Here is a 22,703-nt window from a genome sequence, read left to right as displayed (position 1 = left end):
TCAATCACTGCCATTGGAGCAAACAATTTTGAGCTAAAGCCTCAATTAGTTTCTCTGATGCAACAAAACTGCAAGTTTCATGGACTTCCATCAGAAGATCCTTTTCAGTTCTTAACTGAATTCTTGCAGATCTGTGATACTGTTAAGACCAATGGGGTTGACTCCGAGGTCTACAGGCTTATGCTTTTCCCGTTTGCTATAAGAGACAGAGCTAGAATATGGTTGGACTTTCAACCTAAAGATAGCCTGAACTCTTGGGATAAGCTGGTCACAGCTTTCTTAGCCAAGTTCTTTCCTCCTCAAAAGCTTAGCAAACTTAGAGTGGATGTTCAAACCTTCAAACAGAAAGAAGGTGAATCCCTCTATGAAGCTTGGGAGAGATATAAGCAACTGACCAAAAAGTGTCCTTCTGACATGCTTTCAGAATGGACCATCTTGGATATATTCTATGATGGTTTGTCTGAATTATCAAAGATGTCATTGGACCATTCTGCAGGTGGATCTATTCACCTAAAGAAAACGCCTGCAGAAGCTCAAGAACTCATTGACATGGTTGCAAATAACCAGTTCATGTACACTTCTGAAAGGAATCATGTGAGTAATGGGATGCCTCAGAGGAAGGGAGTTCTTGAAATTGATACTCTGAATGCCATATTGGCTCAGAATAAAATATTGACCCAGCAAGTCAATATGATTTCTCAGAGTCTAAATGGATTGCAAGCTGCATCCAACAGTACTCAAGAGGCATCTTCTGAAGAAGAAGCTTATGATCCTGAGAACCCTGCAATAGCAGAGGTGAATTACATGGGGGGAATCCTATGAAAATACCTATAATCCCTCATGGAGAAATCATCCAAATTTCTCATGGAAGGATCAACAAAAGTCTCAACAAGGCTTTAATAATGGTGGAAGAAACAGGTTTAGCAATAGCAATCCTTTTCTATCATCTACTCAGCAACAGACAGAGAATTCTGAGCAGAATACATCTAGCTTAGCAAATATAGTCTCTGATCTATCTAAGGCCATTCTAAGTTTCAAGAATGAAACAAGGTCCTCCATAAGAAATTTGGAGGCACAAGTGGGCCAGCTGAGTAAAAGAGTCACTGAAACTCCTCCTAGTACTCTCCCAAGCAATACAGAAAAAAATCCAAAGCGAGAGTGCAAGGCTATTGATTTAACCATCATGGCCGAACCTACAAGGGAGGAGGGGGACGTGGATCCTATTGAGGAAGACCTCCTGGGACATTCACTGACCAATAAGGAGTTTCCCTTTGAGGAACCAAAGGAATCTGAGACTCATCTAGAGACCATAGAGATTCCATTTAACCTCCTTTTACCATTCATGAGCCCTGATGACTATTCATCTTCTGAAGAAGATGAAGACATTGCTGAAGAGCAAGTTGCTCAATATTTAGGAGCAATCATGAAGCTGAATGATAAATTATTTGGTAATGAGACTTGGGAGGATGAACCTCCATTGCTCATCAAGGAACTAAATGCCTTGGTTCAGCAAACTCTACCTCAAAAGAAATAGGATCCTGGTAAATTCCTAATTCCCTGTAACATAGGCACCATGACCTTTGAGAAGGCTCTGTATGACCTGGGGTCAGGAATAAACTTAATGACACTCTCTGTAATGGAGAAACTTGGGATCTTTGAGGTGTAAGCTGCCAGAATCTCATTAGAGATGGCAGACAACTCAAGAAAACAGGCTTATGGACTAGTAGAGGACGTGCTAGTAAAGGTTGAAGGCCTTACATCCCTGCTGATTTCATAATCCTAGAGACTGGGAAGGATGAGGATGAATCCATCATCCTTGGAAGACCCTTCCTAGCCACAGCAAGAGCTGTGATTGATGTGGACAGAGGAGAATTGGTCCTTCAACTGAATGAGGACAACCTTGTGTTTAAAATTCAAGGATCTCCTTCTGTAACCATGGAGAGTAAGCATGAAAAGCTTCTCTCACTGCAGAGTCAACCAAAGCCCCACAGTCAAACTCTAAGTTTGGTGTTGGGAGGCCACAACCAAACTCTAAGTTTGGTGTTGGGAGGTTCCAACAATGCTCTGAATATCTGTGAGGCTCCATGAGAGCTGACTATCAAGCTATTGACATTAAAGAAGCGCTTGTTGGGAGGCAACCCAATGTTATTTAATTATATCTATTTATTTTCTATTGTTATTTTATATTTTTTTTAGGTTGATGATCATGTGGAGTCACAAAAACTACTGAAAAATCAAAAATAGAATGAAAAACAATATTAAAAATAGCTCACCCTGGAGGAAGAACTTATTGGCGTTTAAACGCCAGTAAGAAGCATTAAACTGGAGTTTAACGCCAGAAAAAAGCATCAAGCTGGCGTTAAACGCCAGAAACAAGCACCAGACTGGCGTTTAACGCCAAAACAGAGCATGGAAGTGGCGTTAAACGCCAGAAACAAGCAGCAAGCTGGTGTTTAACGCCAGACATGCACTATAAGGGCGTTTTGCACGCCTAATTGGAGCAGGGATGTTAAGTCCTTGACCCCACTGGATCTGTGGACCCCACAGGATCCCCTCAGGATCTGTGGATCCCACAGGATCCCCACCTACCCCACCTCTTCTTCTCTCCTCTTCACACCTCTCCATAACACTCTTCCCCAAAATAACCTCCATTACTCCTCCAAAACCATCATACCACCCACCTACACCTACCCACTCAAATTCAAACCATTCACACACCTCAATCTCCTCCATTTTCTTCTTCTTCTACTCACTTCTTTCTTCTTTTCCTCAAGGACGAGCAAACCTTCTAAGTTTGGTGTGGTAAAAGCATTGCTTTTTATTTTTCCATAACCATTTATGGCACCTAAGGCCAGAGAAAGGGAAGGCAAGTGCTTCCACCTCTGAGTCATGGGAGATGGAGAGATTCATCTCAAGGATCCATAGCTCAGTAGTAGAGCATTTGACTGCACAACAAGAGAGCCCACTCATGGACCTCAACAAGAGCATGAGGAATTCCCTCACCAAGAAATTCCTGAGATGCCTCAAGGGATACATTTTCCTCCACACAACTATTGGGAGCAACTAAGGATAGGAGCATCAAAGAGCTATGAGGGAGGAGCAACAAAGGCAAGGAAGAGACATAGAGGAGCTCAAGAGCACCATTGGTTCTTCAAAAAGAGGAAGACGTCACCCTCACTAAGGTGGACCCATTCTTTAATCTCCTTGTTCTTATTTTCCTGCTTTTCGTTTACTATACTTTATGTTTATGTTTGTGTCTTATTACATGATCATTAGTATTTAAGTGTCTAGGCCTTAAAGTTATGAATGTCCTATGAATCCATCACCTCTCTTAAATGAAAAATGTTTTAATTACAAAAGAACAAGAAGTACATGGTTTCGAATTCATCCTTGAAACTAGTTTAATTATTCTGATGTGGTGACAATACTTTTTATTTTCTGAATGAATGCTTGAACAGTGCATATGTCTTTTGATATTGTGGTTTATGAATGTTAAATATGTTGGCTCTTGAAAGAATGATGAAAAAGGAGACATGTTATTCGATAATCTGAAAAATCATAAAAATGATTCTTGAGGCAAGAAAAAGCAGTGAATACAAAAGCTTGCGAAAAAAAAGAAGAAAAGAAAAGGGGCAAAAAAAAGAAAGAGAAAGAAAAAAAAAGCAAGTAGAAAAAGGCAAAAGCTCTTTAAACCAAAAGGCAAGAGCAAAAAGCCAATAGCCCTTAAAACCAAAAGGCAAGGGTAATAGAAAGGATCCAAGACTTTGAGCATCAGTGGATAGGAGGACCTAAAGGAATAAAATCCTGGCCTAAGTGGCTAAACCAAGTTGTCCCTAACCATGTGCTTGTGGCGTGAAGGTGTCAAGTGAAAACTTGAGACTAAGCGGTTAAAGTCGATGTCCAAAGCAAAAAGAAGAGTGTGCTTAAGAACCATGGACACCTCTAATTGGGGGCTTTAGCAAAGCTAAGTCACAATCTAAAAAGGTTCACCCAATTATGTGTCTGTGGCATTTATGTATCCGGTGGTAATAACTGGAAAACAGAGTGCTTAGGGCCACGGCCAAGACTCATAAAGTATCTGTGTTCAAGAATCAACATACTGAACTAGGAGAATCAATAACACTATCTGAATTCTAAGTTCCTATAGATGCCAATCATTCTGAACCTCAATGGATAAAGTAAGATGCCAAAACTATTCAAGAGGCAAAAAGCTACTAGTCTCGCTCATCTGATTGGAGCTAAGTTTCATTGATATTTTGGAATTTATAGTATATTCTCTTCTTTTCATCCTATTTGATTTTCAGTTGCTTGGGGACAAGCAACAATTTATACGCTTTTTGGCATTGTTTTTACATAGTTTTTAGTATGATTAGTTAGTTTTTAATATATTTTTATTAGTTTTTAAATAAAAATCACATTTCTGGACTTTATTATGAGTTTGTGTATTTTTCTGTGATTTCATGTAATTTCTGGCTGAAATTTAGGGACTTGAGCAAAAATCTGATTCAGAGGCTGAAGAAGGACTGCATATGCTGTTGGATTCTGACCTCCCTGCACTCAAAGTGGATTTTCTGGAGCTACAGGAGTTCAAATGGTCCATACTTTGCCCTAAACCCTAAACCCTAAACCCCAAACCTCTCAATTGCGTTGGAAAGTAGACATCCAGGGCTTTCCAGAAATATATAATAGTTCATATTTTGCCCGAGTTTAGATGACGCAAACTGGCGTTCAACGCCAGCTCTCTACCCTATTCTGGCGTTAAACACCAGAAATAGGTTGCAAAGTAGAGTTAAACGCCAGAAACAGGTTACAAAATGGCGTTTAACTCCAAGGAAGACTTCTACACGTGAAAGCTTCAATGCTCAGCCCAAGCACACACCAAGTGGGCCCGGAAGTGGATTTCTGCATCATTTATTCATTTCTGTAAACCCTAGTAACTAGTTTAGTATAAATAGGACTTTTTACTATTGTATTTACATGGATCTTTGGAACGTTTTTCCTTAGACTTGGGGGCTGGCCATTCGGCCGTGCCTGGACCATTATCACTCATATATTTTCAACGGTAGAGTTTCTACACACCATAAATTAAGGTGTGGAGCTCTACTGTTCCTCATGAATTAATGCAAAGTACTACTGTTTTTCTATTCAATTCAAGTCTATTTCTTCTCTAAGATATCCATTTGCATACAAGAACATGATGAATGTGATGATTATGTGATGCTCATGATTATTCTCACCTATGAACGCGTGCCTGACAACCACTTCCGTTCTACATGCAAACAAGCTTGAATGTGTATCTCTTAGCCTTCTAATCGTGAGATCAGAGTCTTCGTGGCATAGGCTAGAACTATTGGCAACCATTCTTGAGATCCGGAAAGTCTAAACCTTGTCTGTGGTATTCCGAGTAGGATCCGGAAAGGGATGGCTGTGATGAGCTTCAAACTCGCGAGTGCTGGGCGTAGTGACAGAGGCAAAAGGATTACTGAATCCTATTCCAGCAGGATCGAGAACCGACAGATGATTAGCCATGCGGTGACAGCGCATTTTGGATCATTTTCACTGAGAGGACGAGAAGTAGCCATTGACAACGGTGATGCGCTGCATAAAGCTTGCCATGGAAAGGAGTATGAAGGATTGGATGAAAGCAGTAGGAAAGCGAAGATTCAGAAGGAACAAAGCAACTCCATACGCTTATCTGAAATTCTCACCAATGAATTACATAAGTATCTCTATCTTTATTTTATATTTTATTTATCTTTTAATTATTAAAACTCTATAACCATTTGAATCCGTCTGACTGAGATTTACAAGGCGACCATAGCTTGCTTCAAGCCGACAATCTCCGTGGGATCGACCCTTACTCACATAAGGTTTATTACTTGGACGACCCAGTGCACTTGCTGGTTAGTTGTGCGAAGTTGTGTCAAAGAACTAAGATTATGAACGTGCGTATAAAGTTTTCAGTGCCGTTACCAAGGAATGAACGATCACAATTTCTGCGCACCATAGGCCGTGGAGTCCCTCAACACAACAAACTCCGCCATTAACGACCTCTTCCCCCTGCCTCCGCCAATCGAGACCGGGAGGACACTACGCCATCTGGTTTGATAAAGTTATCGCCTAGGCCTACTACGCCGTGTTGGTGGCCCCTCAAGTCGGTATCCCTTAGGCCCAAAGCATCAAATACATTACAGAACATGATATTGGAGTCAACCCCTGTGTCCACCAGGATCTGCCTTACTAAGCCGGTGCCCACCCTGGCCGTGATCACCATCGGCGGGTTCTCCGCAACCTCATCAAACCGTTGATCTTCAAGGCCGAAAGATATCGAGGGTACCCTCCAGACGGTCGGCGTGGGGCCAGAGGACATAGATAAGACCTTGATGTCCTTCTTGCTAGCTGATTTCGATCTGAGAGGGACGTCCCTTCCAATCACCTCATTTACCACAGTGAGGCCACGCTCACTGTCCTTCTCGGGTTCCCGTTTTTGCCTTATGGTCTGGCTTTTGTCCTCGGTTGATCGGTTCCTCCTCCTTGGTTCCCTTATTAGGTGGGAGAACTCGGCCAATTTTCCTTCCCGAATGGCTTGCTCCAAGGCATCTTTCAGGTCAAAACAGTCTTGGGTCTTGTGGCCATAACCCTTGTGATAATCACAATAGAGGTTCTTGTTTCCTCCCGTCCTGTCCTTGAGTTGTCGGGGCTTCGACAAGATGCCCTTGTCGGCGATCTGCTGAAAGACCTCAACGATTGGAGCCGCTAGGGGGTGCAGTTGGTGAACTTCCCAACGCGGGGAAAGGGCTTGAAAGTCTTGGCCGATCCTCTGTCTCTGGAGTGTTCCTTGGACCTTTCCCCGCCGCCGGATGGGCGGGCATTAGAGTATGCGGGTTACCGTTTATTGGCTGCCACGACCTGACTTACTTCTTCATCATTGATATATTCCCTGGCTACGTTCTGAATTTCCTGCATTGTCCAGACGGGCTTGGTGGTAAGGTGTTTTCTGAAATTCGCATTTAGTAGCCCATTGGTTAAGAACAAACTGGCCACCGAATCGATTAAGCCGTCAATCTGCAGGCACTCATCATTGAATCTGTCCAGGTACTTCCTGGTCAGCTCGTCGGTTCGTTGAGTCACTCCTAGCAGATTAATCGGGTGTTTCGCTTTGGCGATACACGTGGTGAACTGGGCCAAGAAGGCGCGACTGATGTCGGCAAACGTGGTTATGGAGCCCTGGAAAAGGGCATTAAACCAATGAATCGATGGCTCGGCTAAGGTTACTAGGAAAGCCCGGCACCTTACTTCGTCGCCTACCCCTTCCAGGTTCATCCTGGCCTCGAAGGCCGTTAGATGTTCCTGGGGATCTTGAGTACCGTCGTACCTCATATATGTCGGCTTATCAAAGTGCTTCGGCAGTCGTACTCCGAGGATCGAGTGGTGGAAAGGGGTCGCTCCCATGACCACCAGTTGTCGGGTTCTCCTCGGTCTCTCCCTGATGTGCTCTCTGTTAGGCCGGCTTCTCCTCGCCCTTTCTCGACGGTGTTCTTGTTGTGGTCGGCTCCTTCTTCTTCGTTCTCTGTCGCTTTCCCAGTCTTCCTCTTCGGTATCTCTTGTTGGTGATCGGGTGTAGACCAGGGGATCTCGTCGTCTCCTTGGCGCCTCTCTGCTTTCCTGGCTCTCTGATTTTGTCCGGGAGCTCGGAGTGCGCCTGGAGTGACTTCTTCGGAGACTCCTTTCTCCTCTTTGAGTGGATCGGGAAGGCTCTTGGCTAGGAGTAGGCTGACGACTTTTCCGGTTGGCTACTTCTCGCTTTAAGTTCTACACCCTGTGGAGCAACTCTTGTATTATCTTGGCGCTATCACTGCCTGTTCCTCCAAAAGGTCGTCCCTCGGGATGTCACGGGGGGATCTGGTGCCCTCGCAAGCGGGAGCTCCGGCGGCTACCCTACTGCCTCGGGGATCCATTTCCTCCCCGCGAGGCCCGGCTCCGCCGTCAGCCCAACCAGGAACCAAAACAAAGTCCATATCGGCAAGGTTCCCACAGACGGCGCCAATGTTCGGTGGGTCGGTTACCGGACGATTTGGGATTACTGATTGGGTGTGAAGATGGGTCCTTACCTCAGCCTGGATCCTAGAAACTAATAGCGCGAGCGGCCGACTTTTCGAGTTCTTCGTGAGTTGAGGGGGGTGCCACCTGCAAGGACACTCCGACGCTCAAGTCAGTCTAGTGCGCAGGTGGTAAGGAGGAAAAAGTAATGGTGACGTACCTCGAGGGAGGGGTAGGGCCCTTCCTATATATACTGTGTCAGAGGTGGACCCCGCATGAGCAGACCCACCTTCCACAAAGCTTTCCCTTGCCAGCTGTTACCAGGTGAGCTGGCTCCCAGGAGGGAAGGTGCTCGGGTCAAGATCCGGGCATGTGGTGCCCTGCGGAGTGGTCGCCCAGACCCGACAAAGGCGCGTGCCGGTCGGGTCGGTCATAGGGCCAGCCGGGCTGGGCCGCAACAGTTTGTCATGGTTAAATTTATCTTTTTATTACATCTAAATTTTGATAAACCAACTATAACTAATTATGGTATAATTCTTTTCGTAATTTATAAAAATTATTTAAAAAATCTCATTTTGTAATTTATTTTTTTCTCGAATCACATATTTATTTATTAATCATTTCAAACAAAAAAATCTCTAAAAATAAAATAAAACAAATATAAAAAATTATTTATTAATTATTTTGTAATTTTTTTCTCAACTCACATATTTATTAATCATTTTCAATAAAAAAATTTCAAAAAATAAAATAAATAAAAAAATTCAAAAGACATAAAAAAATTCTCTAACACTATTTTGTCTTTCTTTCTTCGTATTATTAAAGAAAAATTCATTCTTCATAAGAAGACAATTTGAAAAAAAAAAAATTTAAACTCAGAATTGTTGAAAACAGGAGAAAAAAAACTAAGCAACCTGCACCAAATTTGACGAAATTCAAATTTAATTGAAAAAAATTAAGGGAGTTTATTTTTAAAAATATGTTATTTTCTCAAAAATTTTTATGATTTTATGCATAGTTATCAAACCTGACTCGATCCGGTCGGTTTGACCGAAAATCCGGTCACCTGGTCATCTGGCTGGGTCGAGTCACTCGTTGAACCGGTCTTGCAGCGGACTCGGTAGAACCCGGTTCGACCCGGTGGGTTTTAGTTAAACCTGGTGTCCTGGCCAGTTAATTCAACCCGGTCCGGGTCATGTTTCTTTTTTTTTTCTTTTTTTTCTTTTAAATCGAAACTGCGTCGTTTACCTTTCAGTTGCCCCATTCCCTTTCAACAAAACCCTAATGGCTATTCCCCCTTCCCCATTGCCCCTAATATGAGAAATCAGTCTGATTCTAGTGGAACCCCCCAGCCAACCTCGTCTCTCTGCTCCTTCATCGGCGGCACTCGGCAGTCCTTCACCCTCGCCCTCACCTCATCACTCCATCGTCTCTCCCCTCTCATCGTTACTCCGCTCACCTCGTCACTCTCGGTCTCTCACGGTCACGGCCTCCTGTCGTCGCTCTCTCAGTCTCTCACCTTGTCTCCTCACCTCATCATTGTCGCGGTCCGTGCTCCTGCCCTGCGTTCTCTTCGTCGACGGCAGAAAGCTCACAGAAGACAGAAATCAAGCAGCATCTCTGCATCTGCTCCCTCGGGTCAATCGAGTGGTGGTGGTCGTCTTCTTGGTCGTGGTCTGGAAACCAATTAACCAGGTGAGCTCCCTTCAAGTTTTTGACCCTGGTCTTTTACTAGAATTGTTGTTGAATACTGAACCTGGTGGTTGTTGTTGACTGTTGTAATTGAATTTTAGAGTTGTTGAAGGCTTGAAGCTGAACATATTTTAGTTACTAGTTAGTATTGTTATAGAATCTGGTGGTTATTACTATTGTATTTGATTTTTTGGAGTTGTTATTGAATCTGGTGGTTATTACTTTAGTTAGAATTATTGTTGAACTTGAATCTGGTGGCTGCTGATGTTGCATTTAGTTTTTTAGTGTTGTTGTTTGTTGCTGTGTTGTTTTAGAGTTGCTGTATTTTTTAGAGCTGTTGTTGTTTGTTGTTGGATTTTTTTAGAGTTGCTGTATGTTGAATCACAAAGTTAGTGAACTTTGGTGGAACGGTGGTGGTTGCTGTGTTGCTTAAAAACTAACTTAAGTAAATCTTTTGTTGCTAAAAATATTTTTGGTTTCTTTTACTAGAATTTTAAAAATATCTTAATCTCAAACACCATCAGAAAGGCCACCATCTTAAGAACAAGCATCATCAGCAACTCCTATCCCTGATCTTACCACTAAAAGAGTTTATAATAATAGAGGAAAGACTGATGGGTCATTGTAAAGAAATTGTGAAAAAAAAAAAAAGAAAAATTACTATGAAGTGCATATATTGTGTTATCTTTCACTTGCTCTTGTTGATTTAAATTGAGAACATATTTTGTACTAGAGACTAGTTTATTATCTTTTTTTTTTAATTATTAGTCATGTTTAAGAATTAATATTAGATTATTAATGTTTGTAAAGACTTGCATTTTAAGTTTGAAGACATTAGTTTAATTTTATTTATATAATTTTATATTTTTTAATTATAACTGAGTTAACCGGATAAATCAGTGACCCACCGGTTGAACCAGTAACCTGGTGACCCGGTTATATGACCGGATTGATTACCGGTTCGGTTCTGATAACTATGATTTTATGTGCTTGTATATATCTCAATTTATTTATCCAGTAAGTTCATTCAACATACACGACTCTAATTGAGCTGTAGTTGAAAATAAATTTTATTGTAACAGAAGATTTTTTAGTAAGTACGAAATATACTTTATAAGAGGTTTTTTTATAAGATATAATATTTTGGAAATTTTTAATGTTTTTAGAAATTTTTTTTTTTTTTTTTCAACTTTTTTTTTGAAAATGATTAATAGATATGTGGTTTGAGAAAAAATAAATTTTTTTTAATAATTTTTATAAATTATAAAAAAATTATATTATAATTAATTAGTTGGGTTATCAAAACTTAAATCAAATAAAAGATTAAATTTAATCATGATAAATCAATCGAATTTAACCACTAATATTATAACATGTAATAAGGAGTAAGTTACCGTTTAAAATTAAAAATGTATGATAGAATTCACCTATTTTTAAACATTAATGACGGCCACAAAATAATAAATTTTGATAATCTTTTAATATTTCTCATTTTTCAATTCTCAAGTAAATTATTTCAGCTAAGTTTTTTTCTTTTTTGTTATAATTATTTCAGCTACGTTAGTTAGCGGATGAAAACAAAATAGTCTTTTTATTTTCGTCATGAAACAAAATAATCTTAGGAATACCCACTAGATTCAAATATTGTTTTGGACATTGTTATTGAATCCTATTGTGGGCCTCAGGGCCCAAAATGTCTCGCATTGCAAAACACGTCTCCATATGGGAGAAAAAATTTTCTGTAGATTCTTTTTCTCTATATTTTCGGTTTATTCTCGGAATTTTTGTTTCCAAGAGGAATAAAATACCTTTACTTCTCAAAGAGCAGTGTAAAGCCGCTGGAACTTTGGTTGAAGAGCAATATATGACACTTTTTAATAGACTGCATTCGAATTTGAACCTTAACCTTAGTGAATGCCGGAAATAGATCTAACTTATAAATAACCAACGATGCCACGTTAGTCTATAATGATAGTCGCTCACATTTTGACGCATCTTCACAATACTAATAGCAATAGCAATATGTGAGAAAACCAATAATGTATCAATAAAGAAACTGGACATAATCAACTGTTACTGATATAGTTAGTCGCAGCAGCAGTTAGTTAGTTAGACACCCGTGGAAATAGTTAGTTAGGTGCATTTGATGTCAAGAGGTATCACCAACTTGTGCATAAGTCTTCACCTCCTCCCCCTTCAGAATTATGAGTTCTCGTTCTTCTCCCTTCTATTTCTTGCTCCCTGTGATTCTCAGTTTCAACATCAACGTTAACTGATTTTGTTTATTTCCAATTTTTTTAAAAATAAATTAATTTAATTCGAGAGCCATGTGAAGACACTTTGTCCTGGCGAAGTCAACTATTCTAGCTATATATGTGATGCTGAAACTTTAGGATATACAAGCAAGAAAAATAAATAAACAACAATCTAACTAACGAGTAATAAGTAATAATAGAAATCCTTATTTCATAATAATACATGACAACACAACCAAAGAAAACCACGGGAGTGGGGCTTTTACAATCTGAGACTAAGAGGTACATTATATGCTACAACACTCACATTACCAACAGGAAAAGTAGAAAAAACACAATTTCTGTCCGGTTTTTTTTTTTTTTTACTCTCCCTTCACTCACATATATAGGTAACTGTAATAAACTAATTATGATTTTTTTTTTTTTTTGGTTCACACAAGAATGAAAGTGTAAAACCAAGCCCCTCACAACTGTGACCCCATGCACCTGAAACAGAGCCACAAAGAAAGGGAAAATGCGTTAAAAATTAAATTGTTATACGATCCAATCCCGTGTTAAAATCTAAACTGTTACATGTTAGAACATAAGACAACAAAGTCCATTCATATTGTGTGACGGTTTAAAACTTTTAATATATTGTATAAAGATTAAATGGAAGGAAAGTTTTGTAATAATAACTTGAACGAGTTATCCGGCGGTTATCCCCTTGTAACTTCAGAGCTACAGGAATTTTGGTGAAAGAAGTCAATAAACATTAACGTATTTATATAATATATTATATCAAAAGCGGCTCTTTTAAGGCATGAAACTTGTGTCCTGGCCTGTACTACTGCTTTTTTTTTTTTTAGTTGTAATTATAAAATTAAATTTAAAAAAACTAATCTTTTTTCACCAGCAATTAAATAATAAAGTAATAAATAAAATAAAATAAAATAAAATAAAAATACAAATTAAAGAAAAAGTTAATTAATTATTTATCAGAAAAAATTAATCTTCAAGAACTAAATTCAACAAAATTAATCTAATAATTTATTAACAAAATAAAAATCAGATAAAAAAAAGAAAAACACGCATAAGAAAAAAATCTTAATTAAATTTAGGAAGTGTGTTACTAATAAATTTTATGATTTGTAATTATTAATGAGTTATTATTAATATTTTTAATGATATAAAATTTCATTTAATAATATAAAATTATTTACTTTTTATTTTTTATTTTTTTATTTTTTTGGTAAAGTATTGACCGCTAGACTTTTTTTTAATTTAATTATAAAAATAATTTATTTATCCCGTATTTTTTAAAAAATAATAATGAAATAAAATAAGAGAGCTTAATTACCTTGACATAGAAGAAAGGTGCAGCAAGCAGTAATGGCGGAGAAGATCTAATCACTGTCGCTGCTGCTGCTGCTGTCATGGCCATGGTCGTGGCCATGTTCGCCCTTCTTCTTATCCTTCTTCTTCTTCTTCTCACCCTCGGCACCGTCGCCGCCGTGGATCTTATCCTTGATCTTGTCTACAAGACCCTCCTTGTGCTGCTGCTCACCTGGGTGGTGCTCTTGCACGTGGCCATGTTCTCCTCCGTACACTCCTCCACTACCATGGTGCTCTCCACCAACACCAACACCACCACCACCGTAGTGCTGCTGCTGTTGGTGGTGCTCTCCCTGCTTGTACTGATCGCTGCCATGGCTCTCTCCCTTGTGCTCCTGATCTTTCTTGTTCCCTCCCATGTGGAGGGTCTCCTCGATCTTGTGCATGATTCCTGACATCTTGTTTGTTTTTCTCTTTTCTCTTCTCTGATCAAGTTTTTGTTTGTTTCTTTGTGACACACACTCTGTTTTGATCTGTTGTTTGGTGAAGGAATGGATCGTATTTATAGGCAGAGAAAGTTGAAGTACTGTTATTAATTTAGTGGATAATGGGATAAATGTGGACCACTTGATTTATGAGGAAATATCTCGAGTGTCTACGTGTACGTATATGCTAATAATAGTATAGTGTCCTGCCACTAATGCTTATAAAAGAAAAAAAATTGAGAATTAATTTCTTTGTATACTTTTCTTAAAGTGTTTTCTTATATTAGCTTTGTTTATCTACTATCTTATTCAATAATTGTTGATTAAATATTAAATAAAAATATAAAATAATAATTTCGTCTTTATTTTTAAAGATAATATAATTAAGTGATTAAATTATTTAAAATTTTTAAAATCAAAACAGTAGTTTTAACTATATATATGTATTATTTGATCTAATTTTTCTTTAAGATAAAAATGTAGCTTTCTTACCATTATGATGAATTTAGACTACATGTGATGTGGTGACACGTCCTCCGCATATAAATTGTTTTGAATGTTGATATATTTTTATATAATCAATTGTATAAACTGTGTGGTATTAATATTATCTAGAATTTAATATATACTTTTAATATTATTATCTAGAACTTATTATATATTTTTATTTTTCTCTATACAACTCGAAAGATAATGAATTGAGAAACGAATTCCGAATAAATTGATTAAGAGAATATGAGGCTATAGAATCTCTCATAAAGCAAACAAGTGTCAGGTGATTAACGTTGAGACAGTTCAGTTGTTAAAAAGTAGGGCATTTGGAACCTGAATTCGTGTATTTTAGAGAAGCACGGCATCCATCTATTAATATAGGCATATAGTAGTAAAGATAAGATAAAGCTTTCGGAAAGACACAATTAAGCTAACATTATTTTGCCATGTATTATTATGCCATAACAATATGTGTCCAAAGTGTTAGGTCTATTTGACCGGACAAACTGATAAAGTATTGCATGTAAGTATGTAACTTACGAAGAATACTGGTATCCATATGACGGAACATTGATATACTAATTTTAATTTTCTGGGTAAAATATAGAAATAATATATATGTTTTGGGTTCGATCCCCGAATCCCTCATGGGAGCAATCTTCAACCTGGTTACCCGGGTCAGGCTTTTCTTACGGTAGAAACCGGCCGCGTAATTCCTAACTAATATTCAAAATCAAATATCCCTCTTATCTTAAACAGATAAAATAAGATAAGATAACAAACTCCAATTATAAAAAAGGACCGAAGACTCTTTTAGGTACGACACTCGTTCCTAATCTTCACCTATATCTCTAAGATCCATTTTGATTTGAGCGTCAAAATATCTTTGCTGGTACCAACCCCACTGCTCCAAAATCCAATTGCGTCATCACATCGACTGACGAGTCCTTGATCCATCCTACAACCCGTACTAATGACATTTTGTACATTGGCGCTGTCTGTGGGACTTGTCAGGTCTTGGCGACGTGACGAAAGAATTCGAGAAGTGGTTCTCGAGCCATCACCACAAACCAGACCCACTAAACACAACGCATGAGCTACGGAACAACGACCCCCCACCAAACCACAAGAGGATAACCAGAATAGTGGACTGCCAACCAACCCCTAACAGACAGCAACCACGAGAAGACGACAGCCAACTCGAAAAAACCAGAACAACCAACAACCTAGGTGAGAAGGCGATCTAGATAATTCAAGAGCTCTCTGAAAGGGTCCAAACTCTGGAGGCCAAGGTCGCTTCCAAAGAGCGATATCTGCCAGAACACACAAGCCAAGTGACCTACAAAAGTCGATCACGGCAAGAAATCAGGAGCGAAAAGTCACCCGACCGGCGTCACAGCAAACGCCGGAATCACAACGTTTCCCGAGAGCCAAAGTGCCGTTTTGACGACGACGACAAAAGGCACCGCCGAGACCCTAAAAGGACAAGGAGCGAGCACGTGATAATGGGAACTGCCCCGTTTACCGAGAAGATCCTAAAAGCCAAGTTACCAAAGGGTTTTGACAAACCAATCGATACGAAGTATGATGGCACCAAAGACCCCCAAGAATACCTAACAGCCTTCGAGACCAGGATGAACCTGAAAGGAGCTGCCGATACACAGTGGCGGAGGCACGTTAGAGGGAAGGGGGCAATTCCCCCCCCCCCCCAACCCAAAATTAATAATTTATATGTATAAGTTTCTAATTTTTTAGTTTGGCCCCCTTTTAATTTTTATTTTTTCTCTCTTTTTAACTTATATTTTTTATGTTGGCCCCTCCCAAAAAATTTTTAGCTCTACCCCTACCGATGCAATTTGGTGCAGAACTTTCCCGGCAACCCAACTGGACCAACCATCAAGGGGTTTAATGCTATTTCGAACGGTGCGATCGCCAGTTTTGACGACATCTCCAGAAAGTTTATGGCCCAATTCACTACTAGGATCGCCAAAGCCAAACACCCGATGAGCCTACTCAGAGTCACCCAACAACAAGAGGAGCCCCCGAGAAAATACCTCGATAGGTTCAACGACGAGTTCCTAACAGTCGAAAGGGCTCACCGATTTCGTGGCCAGCCTCTGTCTAACCAACGGGTTCATGAACAAGGATTTTTGGAAGCACCTCACGACCAAACCATTCTGGACCATGCACGAAATTCAAAATTTGGTTATGGAATACATAAATGACGAAGAAGTAAGTCAAGTCGTGTTAGTCAATAGCACGCCAATACGACACTTCGAAGTAATCCCCTGCCCAAAGACACCTAAAAAGAGTACTTCAAATCCACCGCCCCTAGCCGGCCGCCCAGGGTGGGAAAGTTCACGAAATATACCCCCAGCCAGCCCCAATCACGGAGATCTATCATCAAATAGCAAAACATGGTATTCTCCCGAAGGCACGACAACTGAAGAAACGAGTAGGCAGTAACAAGAGCTTATACTGCCATTATCACAGAGGATACGAACACAAGACTCAAGACTGTTTCGATCAGAAGAACGCTCTTGAACAAGCCATTCGAGATGGCAAATTCCCTGAGTTTGCCAAAATTATTCGAGAACTCAGAAAAATCAAAAGAGAAAGATCGCCAAAGCGGAAAGGATGCAATCCCAGAATGGTGCAACAGGCATTCCAGGAAAGCCCAGAGACTGACCCAACCGTAATAGTAAATGTGATCATAGGCAAAGACGCGCCAGAAAAATCCAAGTTGGCACTGAAAAAGGATCTTAGGGTGCTACCTGTGAAAAACGAAACACCAATCTCTTCCCTCAGCAGTAATCACGTTCTCCCCCGACAACTGCCAACACGGCACCCCGACGGAGGACACCCCTTTCGTCATCTCGGAAAGAGTCAGAACCGGACTGGTAAAATGGATACTAGTAGAGTAGTAAACACCGGGGCCAACTATAACATCCTTTTCAGAGGTGCCTTCGACAAGCTAGGTCTCCGGAATGAAAATCTACAAAGTCACCGCAACGGAGTAATTGGACTCAGAGACAACTTTCTCAAACCAGACGGTTCCATCGTGCTACCAGTCACCATTGGAACCAGAGACTAGAGAAAAATCACACTCTCCGAGATCGTGATGCTAAAGGACTCCACAGCCTACAACATCATCCTTGGAAGGAAATTGATTAACGATTTATTTGCCATCATATTTACCAAGTTTCTAATCATAAAGTTTCAAGGCGACAACGGCACCATAGAAATGATACACAGGGACCAGGAAGTCGCAGTAGAATGCGACAACATGAGTCTAGCCCTCTGAAAGAGATCCCGGGATGCGGCAAAAATTTTTCTTGCCGACCTAGACACATGGCAAGATAATCAACCCAGATCAAAACCCAAGGGAGGCATGAAAAAGCTACAGATAGAAAATATCATAGATGAATTACCCTTCGACTTAAAAAGTTAACTCATGGAACTCCTAAAACAAAACAGAGACCTGTTGCATTCCATAGACAAATTCTTTATTAATCACATCAATTGTCTTCAACATCTTTACCTTTTCATTAACCTTTAAACCTAAAGCAAGCTCCATTACCTTATTTTCACATCCATCCTTCTATTTTCTTTCTTTACTCTTCTCCTGAATTTCTCAAACTTTTTTTCAATATCACCAATTTTATTAGCCCAAATGAAATAATCACACCTCAAATTAATATTCTGCATTCATTCATCCATAAAAATTTGATCTATTTCACATAAATTGCATAGCATTTATCATTATAAACAGAATAAAAAATCACATACCTCTCATAATAGACAACAAAAAAATAATTTCTTGGGTTCTACTCCATCATAGACTCAAGCATCAATGCGTAAAGTCCATGCAAATACTTGTTGTTGCTGTACTCGAACTTCTTCTTCTTCTTCCTATTCTTCTACACAGAAGAGGAACCACCACAAACACTCACACAAGGTTGGGGTATGTATGTTCTTCTTCTTTTGTCCAGATTGTGATATTTTTGTGCATTAGGATTTAGAAATTCCTAATATGAAATTATGTGAAGAAGATGTTGAAGATTTTACTTTATTATTTTATTTTTTATTTATTTTATTTGTTAAATCCATGTCACATAATGCACAGAGTCACCATGACAAATAACGTACCACTTGTCAGCTATAAAAATATTATTTGTACACTAAATTTAGCCACTAAAATAAGCCACTAATATATTTGTGTATTAATACATATGTTGTTTAATTTATTTTCAATGTGTATTTATATTTCAATATGTATTTTATACTATGATTGACTTTGATGGCTGATTTTGATGTACACGTAATATAATCGTGTCAGCCATTATTAACGAAAACATTAAAGAGATGATAGAAAAATAGAAATGACTAACAGAGCATGATGATAGTATATACACATTACTCATTAAAATATTGGCGTGTATATATTTATCCACTGTATAAAAATTTATGTGTATTTTTATCCATTTTTCTCTATTTTGATACTAAGAATTTGATTTTGAAGTATAAAAGAGTTTTTTACATTTATCCATATCTCTGTGTCAACAAAAATAATTATCTTTTTTACAATTTATTATGTAATTACTCATTTTGAATGAATGTATTAGATAACAATATAAAACGTTTTATGATGTATAATTATATAATACTAGTATTTTTATGTATATATGGTTAAAAAATTATTACATATTTTATAAATTAAAATTAATTATTTTAAAATTTAAAAAAATTAAAAATAAATCTTATACAATTTATTAGATTAAAAAGGTGGCGTTAAAGGTATCTTAACAAACCCCAAAATGAAAATAACTTTATTGAAAAAAAAAACTTGAATAAAACTTGACCAGAAAAGGTTTTCTTCTTTTCTTTCAAGAGGAATTTGGGAACTGGAATCAAAATTTGAGATGAACATTCTATAAACCAATTTCAAGTTAATTTTAGTTTTAAAAAATACAAGTTAATTATTCAAATATCTATTTTATTGTATCTGAATATTTAAATATAGATAGGTTTCATGTTTCATAAATTTCAGCTAGGAATGGTAAACGGGTCGAAATCTGCCGGGTCGATCCACGTAATCCGCTAAAAAAAGTAGTTTGGATTGAAAATTTGAGACTGTCAAACTTAAAAAATCCGCTTAACCTACACTGTCTAATTCGTGGGCTTTGGAGGGACGGACTTTCCCATCGGGTCAGGCATTTTTTTGTCAAGACATTTTTTTACAAATTTTTATGATGTTATTGATCTACAAGAGGATGAAGATGATAATTGAAGATGTTATAAGTTATATTTTGGATTATGTTTTATGTTTGATTGATTATAAACTTGAAGATGTTTAATTATATATTTTGGATAATGTTTGTTTTGTTTTGGACAATGTTGATTTTATTATTTTGTTTCAAAAAATTTAGTTTATAATTATGTTTATTATATATTTATGATTATAAAAACTTTAATGTTTGTGAATTTAAAAATTATAAATTTATTAAAATGGTTGTGAAATTATATATATTATTTAATATTTAATAGTTTATAAAAAGAAAAAGATTTGGCGGACTTGGGTCGCCAACCTACTAACCCGCTGATAGGCGGGGTGGGAGAAAAATTCAAAACTGCTTCATTAGATAAGACAAGACGAGTCAGCTAGTCGAATGGCAGACTTTTGGTAGGATGAGGCGGGATGAAACGGAATGAGCTTTTTCATTTGTCACTCCTAATTTCAGCCAACTATAAAGAGACTAAGAGAAGTATAAAATGATAAAGCAATATTTTCAGCTAGTAAAAATTCTATAAATGGAACTTAAGGGGTTGTTAAAACAAAATATTTTTGAAATTGATTTAATTTAATTTGAAATAAATTAAATTGAAAATAAATTATTATATTTAAAATTAATTATGTAAAGCAAATAACTAATTTGATCTAAAAAATTATATAATTATTTGATTTTATATTTTCATCTTTTATTTATCATACAATTTTTTATTATCATCAATATATAACTGTAGTTAGTTGGCAGTCATTTAACAGAGATCGGTCGATAGTCATTCAGTGCAGGTAATAACTAGATATTAGTTAACAATCGATAAGCCATCGGCATGATTGGCCAGGGGTTGGCCAAGGCGATGGACTAGGGTTAATAGGTATAATTGGATTTGTACCATTTTTTCTTACTTCAAAGCCTTCTCTTTTATACTTGATGTAGCGATTTTTAAGCTAAACATTAATTTGCTGTAGGCATCCACGATTTACATTGAAAAGTGAGCCGGACAGAAATGAATAGAAAGTATAGCAGTTTTTGAAAAATGACACTATATAAATTGCTGTTAGTTATAGCGGTTTATGAAAAATATTGCATAGTTCAATCCATGGTACACTATAGCAGTTTATATACAGGTGAATTCTCTATCTATACATATATCAACATTTTTTAACAAGATTAAAGATATTTATAATATAATTAATTATATTATAATATAATTATTTATCAAATAAGAGAAAAATATCATTAAACTAAGAATCGAAGGTGGTGTTGCGTAATAGCAACAATAAGTTTAATTTTACATATTTTTTAATAAATAAAAATTTAAGATTTTTACTATCATTCAATTAAATTTATCCATTTTTTTACACAACTATGTACGATTAATTATAGTTGCAATTTTTTTTTTATATTCACAGAACATAAAAGTTAAATTCTTTCCTTAAACATTCTCAAAAGGTAATGAAAATAATTTTTAATATTTTTAAAAAATAATTTTAAATATATTTTTTATACATATTTATTGTTGCTTCTAGAATAAAAATAAAATTTTTAAATTTTATCACAATAATTTTTTATAAGTAAATTATTTGGATAAATTAAATGTTAAAATAACATATTTTTAAAAACAATTTTTAAAAATGAATTAAATTTTTTTAAAACAAACAGTTGAATATTATATTCTTATTATTGTCTAGAATAAAATAGTACTGTACTCTCTATTTTTTAAGTAAATAAAAGTGGTTATTATTGACCTATTGTGCTTAAAAACTTGTATCTAATTTGCTAAAAAATTTAAAAATTAATATTTAGTTTAAAAAATATAAAAGTAAATAAACTTTTAAAATTTAAAATTTGCTATAAAAAATAAGTTAAACAAAAATTAGACACCAATTCATAAGCACCATATAATTAGCCATAAATAAAAAATCAAAAGAAAGTAAAATATGTATAGAAAATCTATATCCTCTAATAGTTTTTGTCCAGTTTATTTTTCCATGTAAATCGCATATGCCTATAATAAATTACGTTTAGCTTGAAAACTGCTACACTCAATTTATATAGATAAAGAAAAATTGCAAATAAGAATACAATTTTAAAAAAATTATAATATGATAAATTTAATTTCTAATCATTTTATTTAATAATTTGTCCATACTAAAAATATAAAAACGACTTTATATTTTTAACAAGCCAACTCATTACAATTCCAGCAAAGTCCTACAAAAAGAAATGAAGTGATTTGAGTTTAGTTATAATGTCAATTCATGGTATTTTTAAATTCAATGGAATTTTTATTTTATCTATTCCAAACAAAGAATTTGATTTTGAAGTAAATCAATTCCAATTCAATTGCGTTTCAAACATTTCTTAAGAAATTTTTTGACAAAAATACTCTATATACACTAAAAATTAATTATTAAATTAAATCAGTCACTATATATATATATATATATATATATATAAATTTAAAATAGATAAATAATAAAATTTATTTATAATAGTATAAGATTTTTTTTATAAAATATCAAATATATATTTTTATATATAATAGTTGATTAATGACTGAATTTTAGAGGGAGATGTATGTGATTGATATTTAATAAAGACAATATAATGATAAATATATTTCATCCCAAATTAAAAATGGCGCTTGTTAAAAGGGAAATTAAATTTTGAGAATTACACATGAGAAAATTTGTGTACAAAATGTCAAAATCACTAGCACAAAAGGATTCCATTTTCATGTAATATATGCATATGTAGATGCATAATGCATTCAACTATCAACTAACCATAACAGAAAATTGACATTCTAACTAACTAACTAACAAACTTCGGTGGTTAAACTAAACCCTAACTAACCATTTTGGTTAGAGTAAGTCATGACAACTCTTCAAAAAATGGCTGATATTCACGTGACAGTATCACTATCATGTAGTAATAATACGATTAAACAGATTTATATGCGTAACATTAATTATCATTCATTTCTTTCTTCTTTCACCGTCCCATGTGATATATAATAATATAAAACAAGCATGTTATGTAATTATGTTACAGCTAGAGGCTTTTGTGTGAGAAACTGAGAATTAAGTTTTGCTTAGTCACCGATAAAGTAATGCATAAGTAAAGATTAATACGAA

The 22,703-nt window shown here is 36.5% G+C and overlaps 2 protein-coding genes and 1 non-coding gene across 3 annotated transcripts; all 3 read right to left on the bottom strand.

Moving 5' to 3' along the window:
- Window positions 1-312: 312 nt before the first annotated feature.
- Window positions 313-420, bottom strand: LOC112761072 (small nucleolar RNA R71). The gene has a single exon (XR_003181483.1). It is a non-coding gene; the product is annotated as a small nucleolar RNA R71 (small nucleolar RNA).
- Window positions 421-6,043: 5,623 nt separating this feature from the next.
- Window positions 6,044-7,380, bottom strand: LOC112757451 (uncharacterized). Its single transcript, XM_025806034.1, has 2 exons — window positions 6,919-7,380; window positions 6,044-6,730 (listed from the first exon to the last, which is right to left on the bottom strand). The coding sequence occupies exons 1-2, from the start codon at window positions 7,378-7,380 to the stop codon at window positions 6,044-6,046; spliced, it is 1,149 nt and encodes a 382-aa protein (XP_025661819.1).
- A 4,794-nt stretch (window positions 7,381-12,174) lies between these two features.
- LOC112754801 (uncharacterized) lies at window positions 12,175-14,085 on the bottom strand. The gene is made up of 2 exons (XM_025802576.2): window positions 13,327-14,085; window positions 12,175-12,473 (listed from the first exon to the last, which is right to left on the bottom strand). Exon 1 carries the CDS (start codon window positions 13,757-13,759, stop codon window positions 13,373-13,375), a length of 387 nt encoding a protein of 128 aa, XP_025658361.1. The 5' UTR covers window positions 13,760-14,085; the 3' UTR covers window positions 12,175-12,473; window positions 13,327-13,372.
- Between the last annotated feature and the right edge of the window lie 8,618 nt (window positions 14,086-22,703).

The sequence above is a fragment of the Arachis hypogaea genome, chromosome 16 (genome assembly GCF_003086295.3).
Source record: "Arachis hypogaea cultivar Tifrunner chromosome 16, arahy.Tifrunner.gnm2.J5K5, whole genome shotgun sequence".
In the NCBI taxonomy this organism is placed as follows: Eukaryota; Viridiplantae; Streptophyta; class Magnoliopsida; order Fabales; family Fabaceae; genus Arachis; species Arachis hypogaea.
This window is presented reverse-complemented; position numbering and strand designations above follow the sequence as displayed.